At 38.5% G+C, this 21,577-nt stretch overlaps 1 protein-coding gene across 18 annotated transcripts in view; it reads left to right on the forward strand.

Moving 5' to 3' along the window:
* BTBD9 (BTB domain containing 9) overlaps window positions 1-21,577 on the forward strand; it is a 410,213-nt gene that overhangs the window by 43,742 nt on the left and 344,894 nt on the right. For all 18 annotated transcript variants that reach the window (XM_055571501.1, XM_055571498.1, XM_055571500.1 and 15 more), the window contains 2 exons: window positions 5,760-5,979; window positions 9,074-9,193. In XM_055571501.1, coding sequence (XP_055427476.1) covers window positions 5,760-5,979; window positions 9,074-9,193 — 340 coding nt within the window. The remainder of the gene's footprint in view (window positions 1-5,759; window positions 5,980-9,073; window positions 9,194-21,577) is intronic.

Consider the following 21,577-nt stretch of genomic DNA (forward strand, 5'->3'; position numbering starts at 1 on the left):
AGGAGTAATATAGTTTTAGCCTTTGTAAATCTTCATTGTTGGATCCTTTCTTACATAAGTTGCTTTTTCCCTCTTCTTGTCCTAGTTTTGACTGAGGTGTTGATAGGACCCCAGGCCCAGTTTCATTATTGCTGTAGGTAGACTTGGGGCATGGCTGCAGAAGTGAGGAGATGCTTTGAACGTTTCATGCAGTTTCTGGAAGCCTGGAATTGACCAGCTGGTCAATATAGGTGTCAGACCTGGGTTACAATAGGCCCATGAAATTACCAAGAAAGGGGGTGATCAACCAGTTGAGGAGCATTCAGTTTCAAAATGATATACCGCTTATAAATGTTAAATTCTTCATTTTGGAATAATTCAGTGGGAGCTCAAGGAGATTATACAAAGGCTTAGGAATCTTCTAACTTATAAACTTGAAAAATGACTAAGTAGCAGACTCTTTTTCTGACTTTTTCATTATATGAATAGTAAAATTAATAATAGAAATACTGAGCATTTCACTTTCCTCTCAGACCCTAAAATATAGGATAGTTATTTTCTAAGTAAATGTTATTCAAACATTCATATTATTTTTTAAAAATCCAGTTTCTTCACTGTTTGGTGAAAAGAGGTCTAAAAATTCAGATTTGTTCCTGAGCTGATGGTCTAGAAAGACAATTCTGCTTGTTTTGAAATCATTGTTGAGATTTGTTTGTTTCTTTGTTCTTCCCTGGGTATAGGTTTGGAGTCTTCGGGGACTTCCCATGAAACATTGAGAGGTTCTATCCTGGGACTAGGGAATTAGTATCTAGGGGCACAAATACTAACTCCTTTTTAGTTCATTAATATTGGTTACTACATGGTTTAATGCTTACAGTTGCATATCAAATTAAAGCAATTTCTACCCACCCCTTAAAAAAAAAAAAGAGGATCCAAAGGATTTTTTTTTTAACTTACCAGTGGTCTGTCTTTTTGAGAATGTGCTATAGATGTAGTTGTGTACATATATAATGATGAGCATCAGTCTATATATCTGCAGAAAGGAAATTAACTTTTTTTTTGGAAATTAACTTTCTAATTAATTTTTTTCCTTAGGATATTTAAACTACTTGTGCTCAGACCGTTCCTTAAGTTTTGTCCTAGCTGTGGAACTGTTTCTTCCTCAAAAGTTAGTGCTTTTTCTCTTCCGACTGAGTTATACTTTGTGTATCTCAAGTTTTAGGCTTTGGGAAACAGAACAGTAATTTCTTGTTTCTTCATGCTTATAACAGATAGCACATCACAACTTCTGTCCTTAAGATGTTTTTTATTGGCTAAAAGTTGATGTGCTTTCTTGGCCTGCTAATTTATAGTATCGGTTTATGTTTGGGTGTGTGTGTGTTTAAATCTGTGCTGTAGGTACGTGGTACCACACACCTATTCCCATAGTTTTCAATAACTAGACTGAGGGGGCTTGCCACTGTGAAACTATAATTGTTGCTTTTCTTGCCTACCTTCCTACTCAGAGTGAGCTTCTTGAGGACTGTAATTATATTTTTCCTCCTGTCTTTTCCCAGCACCTAGCACAGTGTCTGAATCTAGACTTTTCCAAATAAATGAATGACTGAATCCATCAGTTGTTTCTAAACTAGAATTTAAAATTTGTCTCATCTATCACATAAAGACAGTAATAACAATGAACCTTTAATATTTTGAAAATTCTTTGACTCTGTTAGTATTGCCTTCCCAATTATAGTTTTCAGTATCTTCGTCTGTAAACTAGGGGGTTCACGAGTCATCTACTGAGGTTCCTCCACAGATGCATTTCATGTCTGATACGCAGTCTTGTCTCCAATAGATGGTGTGCTGCTGGAGGGCTGCGGGGCTGAGTCCAGCACAGTGAATAGCACCCAGAAAGCAGCTTAGGAATTTATTTTTCCTTTAAATTAATTGGACTATAATCCCTTTCAGTTCTTGAGTGTTTTCATTCTGTGATCTTTGTAAGTAACTTGCCTAGAGTTAGAGGGAAATCGATGCCTGAGCTAGAACCAAAGTGCTCATCTGACTCATGAGGCCAGTACTTGTTGACAGGCTCCTGCCTGGGTTATTTTCTGTTTCTGTTTTGTGGTGTGTTTGAATACAAGTACTGTTAGATGTGGAGACAGGCCTGCAGGAAGTGCAGATAATGAGGAAGGTTAAGGTAAGGAATGATCAGGAAAGTCATCTGTAATGCTTCGCTTGCTGGCAGGGAGGGTCCATACATTTTTCCAGGAAGTCAAGTTGGGGAGCAGAGTATGATTTAGGGGACAGAACTGGGTAAAGAGATTGCAGGGGGCAGAGAAGTAAATGTGGATCCAAATGATCCATCAAGGATTAACAGCCATCTCAGCCTAGATGCAATAGAGAGTTCAATAAAGGATAGTTAAGAACATGAAGCAGTTAAAGAAAAACACACAAGATAATTAACCCAGCACCATTCAGATTTTGGCACTGTGTAGCTAGGGGCTGGTCCTGCTCCATTTCTTCTTAGTTTTTCTTTCTAATAATTGGCTTTTTTTCTGCCTAACTGTGGAACTTTAGAGTTTCATTTTCTTTCCTTAGTATTTGTAAAATGCATCAAAAATTAGAAATGTAAAGAAAACAATTACTGTTGTCTACTGTCTTATTTAATCTCTACCACCCTATTTTTTTGAGAGCAAGAGCTTCAAAAGATTATCTACTGATAGACAAATAATAGGCAGTAAGAGTATTTGTGGCTTGAATTGTTTTGTTATGACTTGAACTTTTTTTGGTGATCATTTTCCCTTTTAAATTTATCATTTAACTATGGATTCTGGGGAAAAAAATAATTGGAGTTGTATTTTTAATCCTGTGAGATACTTGGATTATAGTTACCATGAGAGAATTTCCATTTTTGTAAATGTTCCCAATTTTGAAGCGAAAGATACTCACAGGGAATCTATATCAAGAAAGTTAGATATCTAAGTTCTCAAGTCCTCTTGAAATAAACTTCAAAAGAGAACTTAGAATTGTGGTCGAAATTTTATTTCCATTTTAGACATTCAGCTACGGACACTCAGAACTCTTGCGCCTCATATGTTATTCTTTGCTTGATAAATTTTAGAAGTGAAAAAGCTTATGTTTAGAGAAAATCAAAGGATAGCAGCAGGCTCTACATCTGAAAGCGTGAGTGACCCTTCTTTGTCTTGGTCTTGACTAGTGGTGTCAGAGCTGGAGGATGTGCTTCCAGTGGTCAGCCGCAGCAGACTTTGAACACCCACATTCTGTACCCAGCAGTAAGGGAATAAAAGTTTGTTTTTAACCAAGTAATGACACATCACTGATACCTGAAAATCACAAATTTGAAGCCTTTTTTTGCTTGCTTTATAAAATGCTTTATCTCAAGATTGGAGGCTTCAGCTTCTCTCTGTTTGGTTCACTGAGGGACCCCCAGTGCCTCACATGGTACAGAATGGGTCCTTAGTAAATGTTTTTTGACTAAATGCTTATATTTATGTAGTACATTAGTATATATTTGCAGTATAATTTTTACAGTAGCTCTGTGGGTGGGTTGGGTAAAATTATTATTGGTTTTAGATGAGAAAACAGATTCAGAGAGACTAAGAGACCTCATCAAGGATAATAAGTGGTAGAGCCTGAGTCTCAAACTTAGATTTTCTCATTTTAAGTCCAACTTAAAAAAAAAACAACAACAAAGTTTTATCAGACTGTTTCTTTCCTTTGGGACTTAAGTAACCTTAGAAGGAGGAGCCAGTAAGGGGGGAAAATATGGTCTTCCCATGAGAAACCCTTTATTATGGTAGTAGCAGGGCAGGGGCCCTGGTAACAGACCACCTGTGTTCTAATAACACCTCTGCTCCTTGCTAACTGTATAGCCTTGGGCAACAAAGTCCGCCTAACCCTTCTCTGTCTCCACTTCCCCATCTTCGAAATGAATGTAATAGGAGTCCTACACTCAAAGGAATATTATGAGAACTAGGTCAAAGGAATTGATAACATTTGTTAGATAAAGAAAAAATAAATATGAACACTATGTGTGATTTCCATGAGCTAATATAACTTTTTTGTTGTTCAGTCATTAAGTTGTGTCCAACTCTTTGTGACCCCATGGATTGCAGCATACCAGGCTCCTCTGTCCTCCACTAATAGAATTTAGGAAGTTATAAACTGAAACTGTCTCTTGGACAGGGAGATCAAACCAGTCAATACTAAGGGAGCTCAACCCTGAATATTCACTGGAAAGACTGATGCTGAAGCTCTGGTATTTTGGTCATCTGATGCAAACAGATGACTCCTTGGAACAGTCCCTGATGCTGGGAAGGATTGAGGACGGAAGGAGAAGAGGGCATTAGAGGATGAGATGGCTGGATGGCAGCACCGATGCAATGAACATGAACTTGGGCAAACTCATGGTGAGGGACAGGGAGGCCTGGCATGCTGCAGTCCATGGGGTCACAGAGAGTCAGACACGACTGGGCGACTGAACAACAACAAACTGAAACTGAGCACATAAGCCTCTGGTGTAAGAAGTTGATCATGACTAGGTTTTATTTTCATTTGGTTTGGTTTCTGAGTTGCCTTAGTCTTTTGGAGGTTAACTAAATTCAACCCAAACCCTATTTTTCAGCTGCATTTTTTATCAGCTGGAGCCACTCTCTTTACCTGTCTTCATTTGAAAAAAAAAGTTTTTAAATCTGCATTTTCCTAGAAATCTGCAATGATAAATTACTACTTTTCCCTGAGAGCCTAATTATAGCTCATACTTTCACCTAGTCAGATACGTATATTCTGTGAGAATTCAGCATTTATTTATACCATCTGTAAACTTGGCCAGTGCTCTTATTGTGTGCTTTTTTACACATGTTTTGTAAAAATAATGGCAGTTTTGTAAAAATATTGGCAGATTTTTAGAGTTTAGTCTTGTGCTTTGCAAAGATCTTTTCATTTAATTCTTAAACCAGAACACCTGTGGGATAGATGATGCCCTATTGAGAAACCGAAGTTCAGAGAATGTGACTTCCCCAAAGTGACACATCTGGTTAAAGGTGGCAGCGTTATTTAAACCCTGACTTCGAAGCTCAAGATCTTAACATCTATTTTATGTTGCCTCTTATGACTCCACGGAGAGAGTGTCAGTATTAGAATGTTAGTACCTGGAAGACAAGTTTCCAGATCTGTGAAGCAAAATTCCCATACAGAACTTCAGAGTCTTAGGAACAATTGACTCCTAGTACATCTAGTGTTGGAGAGGGGAAGAGGAGGGTTAGTTATAATCATAATATTAATTTTGATGACAGACTGAATTTTTATTTTTAAAAGTGTATCTTCTTTTAAACATATTCTTGTTTTTTAAATAATTGATTCAGCACGTCCTTGTATGACCAACAGCTCTGCTGTATTGGAAATTTTCTCTTTCTGTTTTGTCAGAAATTGGACCTATCTGCTTTTATATTTTGTGCTCAGTCCAGGTGGGAGGTATAGGTCATTTTACATGCTATTTTTATCAAGTAGATATTAAAGCTTCTAATAGAATGAATTCAGCAGACCTGATTCGTTTGTCCTAGAACATAATTTTTCCTAGTATTTACCACTTTTTCTTAGTCATAACTAGTCCCAGGCACTTAGTGGCTACAGTGGTGTCATTAAATTTCAACTGTGATGGTATCTTAAACCTCACAGACATTCCATATCCCCTCTCTCTCGTTAAATGCATATACTCGAATCAACTAGAATTTTAATCTTAGTAACTGTTAACCTTGCTTTTTCTATTTTTCACTTAGTACCAGAAGAAAACATTGCAACTATGAAGTATGGAGCCCAGGTTGTGAAAGGGGAGCTGAAGTCTGCCTTATTAGATGGTGACACTCAGAATTATGATTTGGATCATGGATTTTCTAGGCACCCAATTGATGATGACTGTCGTTCTGGCATTGAGATTAAGCTAGGTCAGCCGTCCATTATCAATCATATACGGATCCTCCTGTGGGACCGAGATAGCCGGTGAGTCATTAGCATGACTTGGAGAGAAACTGACGTGTTTGACTGAGATGGCCTAATTTTGTGGTCACCAGCTTTGGTTTTACAAATTTGATGTTTTATATCCTTGTCATCATTTTACTGTTTCTCTTGAAGTTTAGTTTTAGGGGAAGAATTAAGTACATTTCTTTAAAACAACATTTTTTGTTTCTTTTCTGCATATGAAAGTAATGAACATGTGTTTATTGTGGAAAACAGAAAATACAGAAAAGCACAAGAAGAAAATAAAAATTACTAGCAATCTCACTTCCTGTTATTAATCTTTGTACTAGTCTAACTAGCATTTTTTGTTATGCATAGTGATATAAACACACATAAACACAGACAAAACAGAAACCTGTAAAACCACACATAGTTTTACAAAATAAAGATCAGATATACAAAAATTAACTTCGCTTTTTAATGAAAACATTGTGAATATTCTATGCTTTTAAAATGTTACTTAAAAAATTTTTTTTTAGGGACTTCCCTGGTTTTCCAGTGGCTAGGACTCTGAGCTCCCAATGCAGGGGACCTGGGTTCAATCTCTGGTCAGGGAACTAGATCCCACATGTTGCCACTATGAGTTCACATGCCACACTGAAGATCCTACATGCTGCAACAGAGATTGAAGATCCTGTTTGCTGCAGCTAAGATCCAGCACAGCCAAAATAAATAAAAAATTTTATTGAAGTATAGTTTATTTACAATATTGTTTTTAATTTCTGCTGTACAGCAAAGTGATTCAGTTATATATACACACACACACACACACACATATATTTTTTTCATATTCTTTTCCATTACGGTTTATCATAGGATATTGAATATAATTCCCTGTGCTATACAGTAGGTCCTTGTTTATCCATGTAAAATGTTACTTTTAATGATTGTTTGGTATTTTCTACCATTTGGGTTACCACTATTTATTTACTTGATTGATTACTTTTAGATATTATAAAAACTTTAAAAATCTATTTTATACTATGGATAAAGAAAAAATTGTCTTTTAGTGTGGATAAATATCATTATCAAAACAAAACTGTGAAAAAGATTTGGTGGGTCCAGCCTAGAAACCCACCAGTTTCAAAAGTTGACCTTTCTTTCTAGCCACTCTGGTTTTCACCCACTGTGGTGTCTGGGTTCAGCCATGATGGCAGAAGTACCAGAGCAGTAGGGTGACTAAGAACTGAATGGTCTCCCTCATTACTGCTTACCTTTAACCTAGACCCTACATACCTGGATACGGGTGTGCAGTCTCTGAGGCCCTGCTTGTGTTTTTTACGTCTAGGCAAGAAGGGCTTAATAGTAAGGATGATGAAACCCTGCAGATCTTGCTGGTTAATTCATTTTTCTTGTTAGCACCACTGACCACCACACTGGGCTTTCAGGCCGTTTGAACCAAGTGTGACGGAAGCTTTATGAAGGGAGAGCCAGCATTTCACATGTGTGTGGATGTTGGAGGTTATCTCTTGGTTGTCTGTTCCCTTTATATTAAGAATATATTTCCTGATACGTATCTTATTGGATATAATATGTTTGTTTGGCAAAATGGAACACATTCATGTATTATTTCCATGAGTCTCTGATTAATAATAGTAGTAGGCAGTGTTCTAGAAGTTTTACATATGTTCATTCATTTAATTAATGATGAAATTAGTATAAAAATAATAAAAGAAAAAGGTTAGCACATTTGAAAGTAGTTATCATCTTTTCCAGGATATTAAATATTTATAGGCGACTTTGTTTTACTATGTGCGTTACATTCACAGGGGACTTAACTTTACCATGTACCAGTTGTTATCTCACAGAAGTTGTTATCATTCTAAGCAAAGGTGAAAAATTCAGAATCTTAAGCCAAAAAGATTCTGACATGTGTTGTAAAATTATATCCTACATTGCTGATAACCCAGAGAGGTTCAATAAAAGGTTATAACCAGTTTGAGACTGAGCGATAAAATGAATGGGAGTGAGGGGACAGCAGAAAATGAGGGGATGACACAAAATAAGCTGACCTTTTCTGGTCACAACTGTTGGTTGCAGGCTGACATTTATGGTCACCTAAATCTTCTGAGATTGTTCCTGTTGATATTACAGTACAAGTAATAACTGCATCTCAAATTTAAATTTGGCTTATGACAGGGGAATATAGATTTGTTCAGGATGGGACCAGCATGTAATGGTCAAGGGTAGCTGACCAGGGGAGGATGATAGGCTGTTTTCATTACTGGCAGATTATTAGCTGCCAAATTTTAAGTTGTATGGAAAAGAAACACGTAATATCTCTTCACCCATGTCATTTATTGTTCTTCAGGCTGCGTTTGTGTGTGGGATGGTAGGAGGCTGGGAGGGATCAGGAGATAAGCTGGCCTCGGTGAGGAAATATTCAGAGTTGCCTTTCCTCCTGAGAGAGTAGGGCTGAGCACCCAGACCGATGAAGGCAGAAGGAGAGAGCACCCTTCTCTATTTTCTGTCCTCTCTCTGTCATGGCTTTATTAATCTGCTAATATGGTGTGTACAGGGCATCCTGGTCCTGTTATGTCTTCTATACCTGATAACATGCCAAGCACCATGCTAGACCCTGGATATATGCAGATAAATATGGCATGGTACATGTTCTTAAGCAACTTGAGACTTTCCCTGGTGGCTCAGCGATAAAGAATCTGCCTGCGATGCAGAAGACTCAAGTTCAGTCCCTTTGTCAGGAAGATCCTCTGAAGAAGGAAATGGCAACCCACTCCAGTATTCTTGCCTGGGAAATCCTATGGACAGAGGAGCCTGGTGAGCTACAGTCCATGAGTCACAAAAGAGTTGGGCATGACTTAGTGACTAAGCAACATGTTCTTAAGCAGCTTGAGACCTAATAAGGCAGACAGACATGCAAAGAGATAACTTCAATACATATTGTAAATGCTGTGTTAGGGGGATCTATACAAATTTCATCATCAGGATTTGGTCGTTGTTCAGAAAACCTAATTCATGAGTAGTGTATTTTTTGTACCTTTTAACATTTTATTAAAATACCACTTGTTATTTTAATATCCTTTTTTTTTTCTGCCTTTTTCCTTTTGATTCATAGGTCTTATTCATACTTCATTGAAGTGTCAATGGATGAACTTGACTGGATCAGAGTGATTGATCATTCGCAGTATTTGTGTCGTTCCTGGCAAAAGTTATATTTTCCAGCCCGTGTCTGCAGGTAGTTCTCATGGCTTATAAATGATATTGATGTTTGTCTAAAGAGATACGAATGTTGAGAAACAGATTTTGTTTTCTGTCTCATAGAAGAAAACTTTTTCAGGGTATCAGCTACCAAATGCATTCCAACTAAAACACTTAGGGAAACCGTGGAAAATTAAACATCTTAATATTTATACTGTGTACTGTGTACTGTGAAACTGTTTTGTACCATGTTTATGTAGTAGACCTGTAAATGGATAAGAAGGGACACTGAGATGTGGAAATGCTTTTTAAATTCCGTGCTATACCTTGAAAGCAGAGCTATTGTTAGTGGGTGCGTTCTTTCCACAAAAGCCAGGAGAGATATTTTTGGAGGCTTCCCTGGCAGTCCTCAGGGCCAGGAGATTTTTGGATGCCATTGTGTATGTTCTGAATATCTTTGTTCTTTTTCTAGGTCAGTGAATATCAGTGGGATTTGACAGAGCAGGTGTTTCTAAGTGGGGTTGTGTTTGGGGCAAAGGAAGCTGAGCTGGTGGGGCTCTAAACTCACACCCTCCCTTCAACCAGAGCACCTTAAGTATTATTGTTGTTACATATTTTAGCTCCATGTAAGTTTGTTTTTTAAAAAGTATTGATAAACTATTCTAACGTTTCATATTCTTACTTTAGGTATAAGCCATCTTTAAGGCTTTCTTTCTGAAATTCTGTAAAACCAGGATGAATGATGAATTGAGGAGTTGGGAAAAGTGGTTAAAGACCCCTGAAATTCTGTTGTTGTTTTTTTCTGTTGTGCTTTTCCCCTTGGAAATTGCCCTTCATATATCACCCTAACTCAAGAGATCAAAGGCAGAAAGTGATTGGTTTGTTTGATTAGGTGTGACAAGAGAAGGGAAGGGATATGGTGGATATAAGCAGGGAGCATGTGGAGGAGGCCTCCTTACCCCCAACCCTAACTCCCCTCCACACCCTTACTCATGTTCCCGACTGACATCCAGTGTGGCTGAGTTGGGGCAGATGGGGCTGGCCCCACAGCATTTACTGTCTTGGTCAGAAGATACCCTTATACTTATTTAACGCATGATCTAACAGCATCAGGCTGAATTCTTATTCCCACCACAGGAACACCACAAAACCTTTCAGCCTCTGGTACTGTAACAAATGTTGCCTACATTTTTTTTTTATTATTATGGGTATGACCAGACACATTATTGTTACCCTGGAATCCTCTTGTGTGGAAATGAAGAAAATCAATTTCATTTCCCCAAAGAGGAAGTAAAGTGTCTCAGGTCTGGCAGTTGCTCTTTTATCAGAGGGGTTTTGAATGTATTAAAATGAGAGGGACAAGAAATTGAGTGAAGATTCTGTATCTCAGAACTGCCTAGGGATACTTTGAGAGTGACGGAGGTGCCCCGAAGTGGAGAACGGGATTGAGTCTGCATCAACTCACATTATTATGGTTGTATCAGGTTAAAAAATAAGCAATGTAACAACCAGAATGTCTGATGTGGTCCAAAGACTCTGTGTTTGTATTTAATTTGAAACCCTAGAAACATGACTCCCAGGACGAATTGTTGTGCCTGTGATACCAGCTGTGACAAAGGCCCCGTGCTTTACTCACCTGAAAACTGCTGCCTCGTGGAGGGAGACGTGCCCTCAGTCATGATCTGCGGCTTTTAGAAAATGTAATTCTCTTGTTCACTAGTGGACATTATTTATACTCCCTTTTCCTTATTTTGTCTCTTCTGTGTGGCCTTGCCTTTGATGTTGGTTTTGTGTGCTGTAGAGCCTGGCCGTATTCGTGATGCTAATTTTTGTCCTGTTACAGCCAGCTCCCAATGCTGGTAGAGAAAACCTGAGCAAAGGTGGTGTTAGAGATAGTGATAACAAGACAAGGAGTCCTGTATGCATTTTAGTGAGAAAAATATTTTAATATTTATAACCACTTTAACTTATCATATATTTTAAAATATTTATTTATTTATTTATTTATTTGGCTGTGCCGAGTCTTGGTTGCAGCATGTGGGATCCAAGTCCCTGAGCAGGGATCAAACCTGGGCCCCCTGGATTGGGAACGCAGCGTCTTAGCCAGTGGACCACCAGGGAAGTCCCCTAACTTATCATGTTACTACATTCTGTCATAAGCTCTGCCTTTTGTGATAGTTTGGAATTTTGGTAGTATTTTAAAATGAACTTAGTGAGCCCCTATTGATTATCCAAAGATGCCTTGTGCTTGGTGTTTCTTATCTTCGCAATCATTTATTGACTACCTAAGCAATGTTCTAAATACACTTCTTGCAGAGGCTTTATTGGGCACATATACGTTCTTTATTTCTTTAGCAGGTAAGTGTTCAGTTTGCATTATGTTAGTTAATTTGCACATTTGTATGTCACCTTTGTTCTTCAGCGTCCTTTACATGTTTGTCTTATTTCTGATACCAAATTATAAGCTCTTGGGAGTAAGGAGTATGGATTCTAATCTTTTAGTATTCTTGTATGGTATTCAGGCTATGTAGATATGCAGTAGGTACTCTTGTATGCAGTAGGTACTCTGTAAATGCTAGCACGAGTTTGGAGTCAAGGCACTGACCAGGTAACGACAAGAGATTAATTCAGTATTAATATGTATATATTTTCATTGGTGTTTTTTACCCATGTCTTTGTTAAAATGTATATCTGTGCTGGAAAACTATGGATTGATAAACGCTGTGACAGCAATGTAAGAAAGTGGTCTGCTCTTTCTTTCTGGGCCCTTTTCAGGAATGCATGGTTGGGTTAAGTGGACTGCTCAATGAGCCAAAAGCTTAGACTAAGCACAGCCCTCCTAGCCCCCAGCTGGAGATGAAGAAAAGTGACTTGTCAGTTCTCGTACAGTTTTCCATATGGTTCAGTTCAGTTCAGTCACTGAGTTGTGTCTGCCTCTTTGTGACCCCATGGACTGCAGCACTCCAGACCTCCCTGTCTGTCACCAACACTCAGAGCTTGCTCAAACTCATGTCCATCGAGTCGGTGATGCCATCCAACCATCTCATCCTCTGTCATCCCCTTCTCCTTCTGCCTTCAATCTTGCCCAGCATCAGGGTCTTTTCAAATGATACAGGTCTTTGCATCAGGTGGCCAAAGTATTGGAATTTCAGCTTTAACATCAGTCCTTCCAATGAACACTCAGGACTGGTCTCCTTTAGGATGAACTGGTTGGATCTTCTTGCTGTCCAAGGGACTCTCAAGAGTCTTCTCCAACACCACAGTTCAAAAGCATTAATTTTTTGGCACTCAGCTTTCTTTATAGTCCAACTCTCACATCCATACATGACTACTGGAAAAACCATAGCCTTGACTAGACGGATCTTTGTTGGCAAAGTAATGTCTCTGGTTTTTAATATGCTGTCTAGGTTTGTCATAGCTTTTCTTCCTAGGAGCAAGTGTATTTTAATTTCATGGCTGCAGTCACCATCTGCATTGATTTTGGAGCCCCCAAAATGTCAGTCACTGTTCCCATTGTTTCCCCACCTGTTTCCCATGAAGTGATGGGACCAGATGCCATGATCTTAGTTTTCTGAATGTTGAATTTTAAGCCAACTTTTTCACTCTCCTCTTTCATTTTCATCAAGAGGCTCTTTAGTTCCTCTTCACTTTCTGCCATAAGGTTGGTGGTATCATCTGCCTATCTGAGGTTATTGATATTTTTCCCGGCAATCTTGATTCTATCTTGTGCTTCATCCAGCCCAGCATTTTGCATGATGTACTCTGCATATAAGTTAAATAAGCAGGGTGACAATATACAGCCTTGACGTACTCCTTTACCGATTTGGAACCAATCCATTGTTCCCTGTCCGGTTCTAACTGTTGCTTCTTGACCTGCATACAGATTTCTCAGGAGGCAGGTAAGGTGGTCTGGTATTCCCATCTCTTTAAGAATTTTCCACAGATTGTTGTGATCCACACAGTCAAAAGCTTTGGCATAGTCAATAAAGCAGAAGTAGATGTTTTTCTGGAATTCTCTTGCTTTTTCTATGATCCAGCAGATGTTGCCAGTTTGGTGTCTGGCTCCTCTGCCTTTTCTAAATCCAGCTTGAACATCTGGAAGTTCTCAGTTCACATACTATCATTACTTTGCTAGCGTGTGAGATGAGTGCAATTGTGCGGTAGTTTGAGCATTCTTTGGCTCTGCCGTTCTTTGGGATTGGAATGAAAACTGACCTTTTCCAGTCCTGTGGCCACTGCTGAGTTTTCCAAATTTGCTGGCATATTGAGTGCGGCACTTTCACAGCATCATATTTTAGGGTTTGAAAGAGCTCAACTGGAATTCCATCACCTCCACTAGCTTTGTTCACAGTGATGCTTCCTAAGGCCCACTTGATCTCTCACTCCAGGATGTCTGGTTCTAGGTGAGTGATCACACCATCGTGGTTATCTGGGTCATGAAGATCTTTTTTATACAGTTCTTCTGTGTACTTTTGCCACCTGTTCTTAATATTTTCTGCTTCTGTTAGGTCCATACCGTTTCTGTCTTTTATTGTGCCCACCTTTGCATGCAATTTTACCTGATATCTCTGATTTTCTTGAAGAGATCTCTAGTCTTTTCCATTCTATTGTTTTCCTCTGTTTCTTTGCACTGATGGCTGAGGAAGGCTTTCTTATCTCTCCTTGCTATTCATTGGAACTCTCCATTCAGATGGATATATCTTTCTTTTTCTCCTTTGCCTTTTGCTTCTCTTCTTTTCTCAGCTATTTGTAAGGCCTCCTCAGACAACCATTTTGCCTTTTTGCATTTTTTTTTTCTTGGAGATGGTTATGATCACACCCTCCTGTACCATGTCATTAACCTCCGTCCATAGTTCTTCAGGCACTGTGTCTTATCTGTTTTATATGGTACTCAGAACCATCTTCTATCTTATCAGCTTTGTCTTTTTCAGGAAAAGACAATTTCTGCCATACCCATAAATTTCCCTGCCTTCACATTGTCTTCTTGGCTTTCTAGGAAACTCTTCAAGCCCTTGCTTAGAGTTTTTAGATGGTGGAGCCTGGAACTGAACAAAAAACACTAGTAAGAAGTGGAAATACTGAGTGCCCTGGAGATGCTTTAAAAATTTTTTTCTGGCTATTTCTCAACATGGTGCTAGTATGTTGGCAGCTGTGTAATGTTGCTGAAATATGAGAAGACTTGAAAACATGGATGTGAATGTGTGTAGCGGTAGCCTGCATATGGCTGGTAGCTAGAATTACTTGAGCCATCTTGGTGTAAAACCTGAGAGTTGAAGGAGAAGAATAGTTGGCTTGAAAGCCAAGTTCTTAACAATTTACCTGTTGAGAGAGGAAAGGAAAGAATGGGTGGCAGATAGGTTTCCTGCTGGAGCTGATAAGAGAAGTGAGAGGAGAATGCAGAGGAGCCAGAAAGGGTATTGAACAGGGTGCAACCTGACAGTTCAGAACATGACACAGGAGGGCTGAACTCAGTTAACACTGAACTGGGCTTCTTTCTTCCTTACCTTTTGTTTTTAATTATCAAAATGGAAATGTCATTTTATGACATTTTAATTATTAAATTGTAATACAGTGTTAGTTGCTCAGTTGTGTCTGATTCTTTGCAACCCCATTGACTGTAGCCCACCAGGCTCCTCGACCATGGAATTCTTCAGGCAAGAATACTGGAGTGGGTAGCCGTCCCCTTCTCTTTGACCTTCCCGACCCAGGGATCGAACCTGCGTCTCTTGCAGGTGGATTCTTTACTGTCTGAGCCACCGGAGAAGCCCAAATTATAGTATAGTATACATTTCAAATACTGATAAAGCCTGCCCTCTGGTAAGGCTGTACTCAGTTTCTACCAATAGCACATAGAAATGCCCCTTTTCTGAACCCTCACCAATGCAGGCATTGTCAACATTTGCCAATGTGATTTAAGATTTGTAAAAAAATTGCCTTATTTTAATTTGGATTACCTTTCTCATCAGTAAAGTAGGATATCTTATAGTTCTTGACATTGATTATTTCTCATTTATAAGAAGCCTGTTTTTGTCTTCTGTGTATTTTTCTTCCAGTGTGATTACCTTTTTGTTTTTGGCTTGTGAGAACTTTATGTTGATATATGCATCTTGATATATATGTATAATATAATGTATATGTGTGGTATATATATTTATACTTATTTGTATATGTATGTTTTATATGACTGTACTTTGGCTATCGTGTATGGCACCCCACTCCAGTACTCTTGCCTGGAGAGTCCCATGGATGGAGGAGCCTGGTGGGCTGCAGTCCATGGGGTCGCTAGGAGTCGGACACGACTGAGTGACTTCGCTTTCACTTTTCACTTTCATGCATTGGAGAAGGAAATGGCAACCCACTCCAGTGTTCTTGCCTGGAGAATCCCAGGGACGGGGGAGCCTGGTGGCTGCCGTCTATGGGGTCACACAGAGTCTGTGTGACTTAGTATAGCATCATGTATTTGTATATTTTATTATTTTTTACTATTTTATTAGTACTTTTTATCACATGGAATTTTATGTTTAAAAAAAGTAATCAAATCTGTCCCATCTTTTTTATGGTTTCTGGTAATCTGATATTATGTTTAGAAGGGTGTTCCTCACTCCGGCATTAGAATGTTATATTTTTAGAAGTTTTTCTACTTGTTATTTTTATCCTTATATCTAAATATTTAGTCCAGCCAGAATATTTTTCATGTGTATTTTCAGATAGGGAAAGTCAGCCGACTAAGACCATTTATTCAATAATTGTTCTTACCACACTGGTATGAACATCCATATTTGTCATGTGCTAAATTCTAACATATACTCTACTCTGTTCATTGATTTCTTTGACTGTTAATGAAAGTGTTTTAATCATTGTGGTTTTCCCTTCCCTCCTTTTTCTTCTTCTCTTAGAACTAGAGATAATAATGTGCCAAATGTGTCATGGAGAAAAGGGTGTCGCAGAGCATCTGCTGGCCTTGTCTCTTAGTCTCACTGGTCACAGTAGAGGTCACAAATGATGAAAAACATCTCACTAGAATGGTTCTGCTTTCACATACAAGAAGACATTTAGGTGTGCTTCACTAGCTAAGAAAATAGATTTTTCTTTATTTATTCTTCTGTATATTCAACCATTACTTACTCATTTCACAAATAACCTCCTACTTTGGGCTATGCATTGTATTGGGAACTGAGGCCATAACACTGAAGAAGACTGCCAAGGTTTCTACTCTCATACAGTTTGGGAGGAACAGATATGTACTGTAAGAAAACATCTGGTAATTTTAAGTGTTGTTAAAATGGTACTGTGATGGTGACCAGGGTCGAGGAAGTGAGTGGTTATTTAAAATAGGAGATCGTTGAAAGCCCGAGAGGGGAGCTGGGTGTTTAAAGCAGAGATTTAAGAGGATGATATTCTCTGGTCTTTGTTGTAGATATTTGGGCTTTCTTTGGTGTACACTGAATGTTATTCAGGAGTAACTGGTCTACTGTAGGAGGCCTCATTAGATGAATACTAAAACTGTGCTGCTTCTTGGTTTAGGGCACTTTAATCTCTTTTATTGCTACCATACATTCCGAGTCCCCTCTCATCCCTGCCATCATTAGATGCAGCATAATTTTTTCTACCCATTTTCATTAGATTACAGTACCTAACAGTGCTATAGATCTACAAGACATAAAACAAATTAGAAAATAAACATTGCTATTTATGGAAGCATCCTTTCCCTACCATACTAGCATTGTACAAAAGCATGTGCGTCTTCCATTTTTTCTCTTTTGTTCTCCCCCAGCCTCATACCTGGCCACTGATGTATTTATTTACTTTTAAAGGCAGACACATTTACATTAATCAGTGGTTCTCATCAGGATGCTTTATAATCATACCTAGAATTATGCTGAGCCTTTATTTATGATTCATGTCTTCAGAATTCAAGAAATGCTTTATTCAGATGTAAAGGAAGAAGGAACAGTTTCAGTTTTTAAAAGTAATCGTTTTAGTTCATACTTTAATAATACTTTAGTTTGAATTGTACCTCCACCTACAACTTTGATATCATAATTGAACTAATACAGAGTGACCTGTAAGCAGAGGAATGTTCTAAGAGTGCAAAGCAGAATGTAGCCACATGGTGTCACTAAATACATAACAGTTTTACTTGGGGCTGAAGAGAGATTAAAATTGCTTTTTAAAAAAACCATATTTAAATATAAATTGTTTTGAAGTCTGTGATTTGTGAAATAACATGTGAAGCTATTTGTACTATTTAAGTCTTTCTACTCATGTGGAGCATTAATTATGCCTGAAGTCCGCAGAGGTACGTTCAGGTGCTAGCCAGCCCTTGACTTGTCATCTGCCAAGTATAGCAGATATGTGGGCTTCTGTAGTACAGCTATTCAGTTTCATACAAATAAGTTCTTTTTTTATCTTCCTTTCAAATTTTGAAATAAATAGAAGAATAACTCAAAGGAAATAGATCCATTAAATATTTATAAGGAATCAGGGAGCAGAAGAAAGGAGGAGTGAAGAAAAGAGGGAGAGGGTTACAGGACCTCAGAGGAGAGACAGGAGGAGAACAGTCTAACATTTATTGTGTGTCTGTTGTGGGCCAGACACATGCTGCTCCTTTATATGATTCTCATGATAGCTTGAGGAGAGGAACACCACTAACTATCTTAATTATACAAATGCGGAAACTGAGCCTCAAGAGAATGTGCCAGTCTGTTGGATTACTGTTAACATCACAGTCCAACATTACCTCTGTGGACTGAGGTGAAGAAGTAGCCCTGCTTAAGGGTAGGGGGAGATATGGGGCCCTGGACAAGCTCGTGCTGCCTCTTTGGCAGGAGCAGTGTCCAGGAGTGCTGGAATAGAGGGCCTGGGGTGGCCACACTCTGCTCATGCTGGCCCCGTCGTGACAAGGGTACTGAGGAGGAGGAGGAGGCAGAACAATTTCCTCTTTTAAAATGCCCCAAAGGGAGTGTGGCAATCCTTTATGTGTGTTTTGTCAGTTTTTCAATAGACCTTTGAATTTTCCTGCCCCTTAGTTCTCCATGAGATGATTTTAGGCTTTATTATTATGGAGTGCAGCTGAAGTTCTTAACTCTTGATTTGTTTTTCTTCAGCTGTGTTTAGAAACAAGTTTTGTATTATAGAATTTCTCTCCACAAGATCTTTTTACATTTTGAATTGCTTCTTTTTTAGTTGATGAATTTTATGTTATTTTCACTTAGGATCCTCTTATTAGGCCAAAAATATTTTCCACTGTGTTTTGTATTCAGTAAGACCTTTGAGACATGGCTATTTGTGCTTAAGTTTTTCAATTGAATCTAGGCTTTTTGTTTTTGTTTTATTTAGTTTAAAGGATAATAACATGTTGAGCTGCTTTTGTGTATAGTGGAGGAGTTGAAACATGAGAAAATAGAACAGGAAAATACAAAATTTTCCTTTGAATTTTATCTTATAATTTTAGAGTATATATTAGCATCTTTTGATAAGTGTGAGATGATGTTAATAACACCAATGACCTGTCATTACTGCCGCAAACAGCCATTGTCTGTTTTTTATTCTGGAAGGGCAAGAACTATATTTGGTAGTAGTATAGTTGCTTCCCAAGCAATTTCAGGATTAAGTTCAGATAGTACCTCCCTAGTTGATCATTAAACATCCTTTTTTCCCCTTGTTTTCCCTCTGCTTGTTGTACTGTGCTTAGTCACTCAGTTGTGTCTGACTCTCTGTGACCCCATGGACTGTAACAGCCCGCCAGGCTCCTCTGTCCATGGGGATTCTCCAGGCAAGAGTACTCGAGTGGGTTGCCATGCCTTCTTCCAGGGGATCGTCCCAACCCAGTGATTGAACTCAGGTCTTCCACATTGCAGGTGGATTCTTTACCATGTAAGCCACCAGGGAAGTCATTCCCTTTCCTTAATTATACTCTGTTACTTATAGGACTTACTCATCAGACATTCATCCAACGAACAGATATTTATTGAATACCTGTTATATTGCAGACACTTAGTTTAGGTTCCAGCAAGGATGAACAAGACACAGTTGCTGCTCTCACAAACTTGATGATATAATAAGAGTGACAACTTTCTAACGATGGATAAAGTAAAATGTGATTGGTACAATAATAGATGTATGTGTGTGTGTGTGTGTATATATATATGTTATTCTAGAACATAGTCATGGGAGGTCCTACAGAAGAGAGAATTTGGACAAAGGGATCAAGAGATTGAGCAGGAAAAAGTATGGGAGAAAGGATGCTCTTTGTTCTTTTGCCAAAGGCAGAGTCTGCAGTGGACTTGGTCAAATCTAAACTCTTCACCCATAGCTCTGCATCACTGGGCCCTTCTGCTTCTCTTGCTGCTTTTTGGTTCTTAGTATAAATTCCGATTTTGGTCTCACCAGTCAAAATCATCTATTTAATGGGAGTTCCCTGGCAGTCCAGTGGTTTGGACTCTGAACTTTCACTGTTGAGGGCCTGGGCTCAGTCCCTGGTTGGGGAACTAAGATCCCACAAGTCATGCAGTAAGGCCAAAAAAAAAAATTATGAATGTGCATCTCCCTATGTGAATGTGCCATCTGCTTCTGCCTTCTACCTGTGTCCCTAAGCTCAGAGACCATACATGACTGACACTTCTCTTCTCATGTGATCCTGTATAACTGTTTCAGGTATCTGGGACTTTCATTTAGTTTTGTTTTGTTTTTAATTTCTTTCAACAAGACTAGAAGATTCCCTATGAAGAACCATAAACTAGATTAATTTTCACAAAGAATATTCAGAGAATAGTAAAAATTCCCAAGAAGTAAAGGAAAAAGAATCCCTCTTTTGGAGCCAGGATTTGAGTCAGTGTGTCTTTTGCTTAGAAAAATAAGGCACTTTTGTAGGTACTTTGTGTTGGGTATATGCTGTCTATAAGGAAATTGACATGAGTATACCAGTTCTCCAATTCGAGATCTCCTTTTGGAATATACTGGGTTTGGCCAGAAAGTTTGTTTGTTTGTAAAAACCTGAACAAACCTTTTGGCCAGCCCAGTATTTTGGCACTGTACTTTCCCCGCACTTATTTATGGGACTTAGGAAATCCTGAATCAGGAACGCAGGTATTGAACTGTTGCACATGGGACTGGGGGTCTGTCAAGGAGAAAACAAGGAAGGAATAGAAGACAAAGTTATCTGGGACTTTAAGTCTCCTTTATATGAGCCAGATGCCTCCTGCATAGGAAACAGAGGCAAAGGTGAGCTATAGAAATAAGAGCAGAACCCCAGTAATTAATGGAAATGGTGGGGAAAGCGGTTCTAGGACCTCCATCCCAGTGTCTGGAGTGAATGAGGAAATAATGAACTTTCACTCACTTTTCTTCTTGGAAGTTCGAGAAGAAGGAAGGACTGCTAGGTCTTAGAGGTTAAAAATAAACAAACGTGGACATGGGCTTATTTGTGAATTACATAGTTGTTTTCCAATCCTATTTACTTTGGAAATGGTAATCTAAAGAAGATACTGGTTAAGTAGTTAATAATTCTCTCAGTGGAGAGATAGCCCTATGTATATTTAAATTATACTCCACATTGCCTAGCATTGATTGCTCTGACCTTTCATAACATTTATAGCTTGAATCACCCAATTTTGCCATTAATTACATAGTAGATCTTATATGCCCCTCTAATTTTTTTTTTTATGGTCCTGGACCTCACTGTATATTCCTTTGGTAGTGTTTCCTTATCAGATATCTTGTTGAATCCCTTTAGCCCTCTAACATCCCTGAATTTAGGTGGGTGGAAAATAGTCATTTTTTTTCTGGAGAAATCCTTTTAACATTTTTTCCCCAGTATTAGAAAGAGATACTAGGAAATGAAAATATTTTATTCTTTTTGCAGAAAATATGCTTAAAGAGAACTGTATGTACATGTCCCATGGTTAATAAAATCATCAGAGCTTTTTCAGTCATCATCATAAATGGTACAGGTTCTCTGGATCAGGGTGCTTTCTGTGGATACAAGGTTAGCTCAAGGGACACTGGACCAGAAGTGAAACCAGATTGCTTGTCGGCTGCCAGAAATTCTGGGCAGAGTGCCAGACTTGGTTCACCTTTAAAAATTCATCTCCCAGTATGAAAATAGAGGGCTTGATCCCTGCAAGGAATAGTGGTAGCATGAATACTTGGACTTCCTTTGGCCCAAAGTACTTTCATTGATGCTAGGAAAGGTGGGGGGACTGATTGGTGTGGACCAGCAGCTTTGACCTCATTTAAGAGCTGCAATATTTTCTCTAGCAGCCTTACTTCATTATGTTTCAAATTATAATTTCATAAGTTAATAATTGTACTTCCAAATAATGTGGGTCATATATACACATTGAATGTGTTCTGTCTGATAGGAAGCTGTAGGTTTAACTTCTAATAGTCATAGAAATTCTATGCACATTATGAAGCTATT

The sequence above is a fragment of the Bubalus kerabau genome, chromosome 3, assembly GCF_029407905.1.
Source record: "Bubalus kerabau isolate K-KA32 ecotype Philippines breed swamp buffalo chromosome 3, PCC_UOA_SB_1v2, whole genome shotgun sequence".
In the NCBI taxonomy this organism is placed as follows: Eukaryota; Metazoa; Chordata; class Mammalia; order Artiodactyla; family Bovidae; genus Bubalus; species Bubalus kerabau.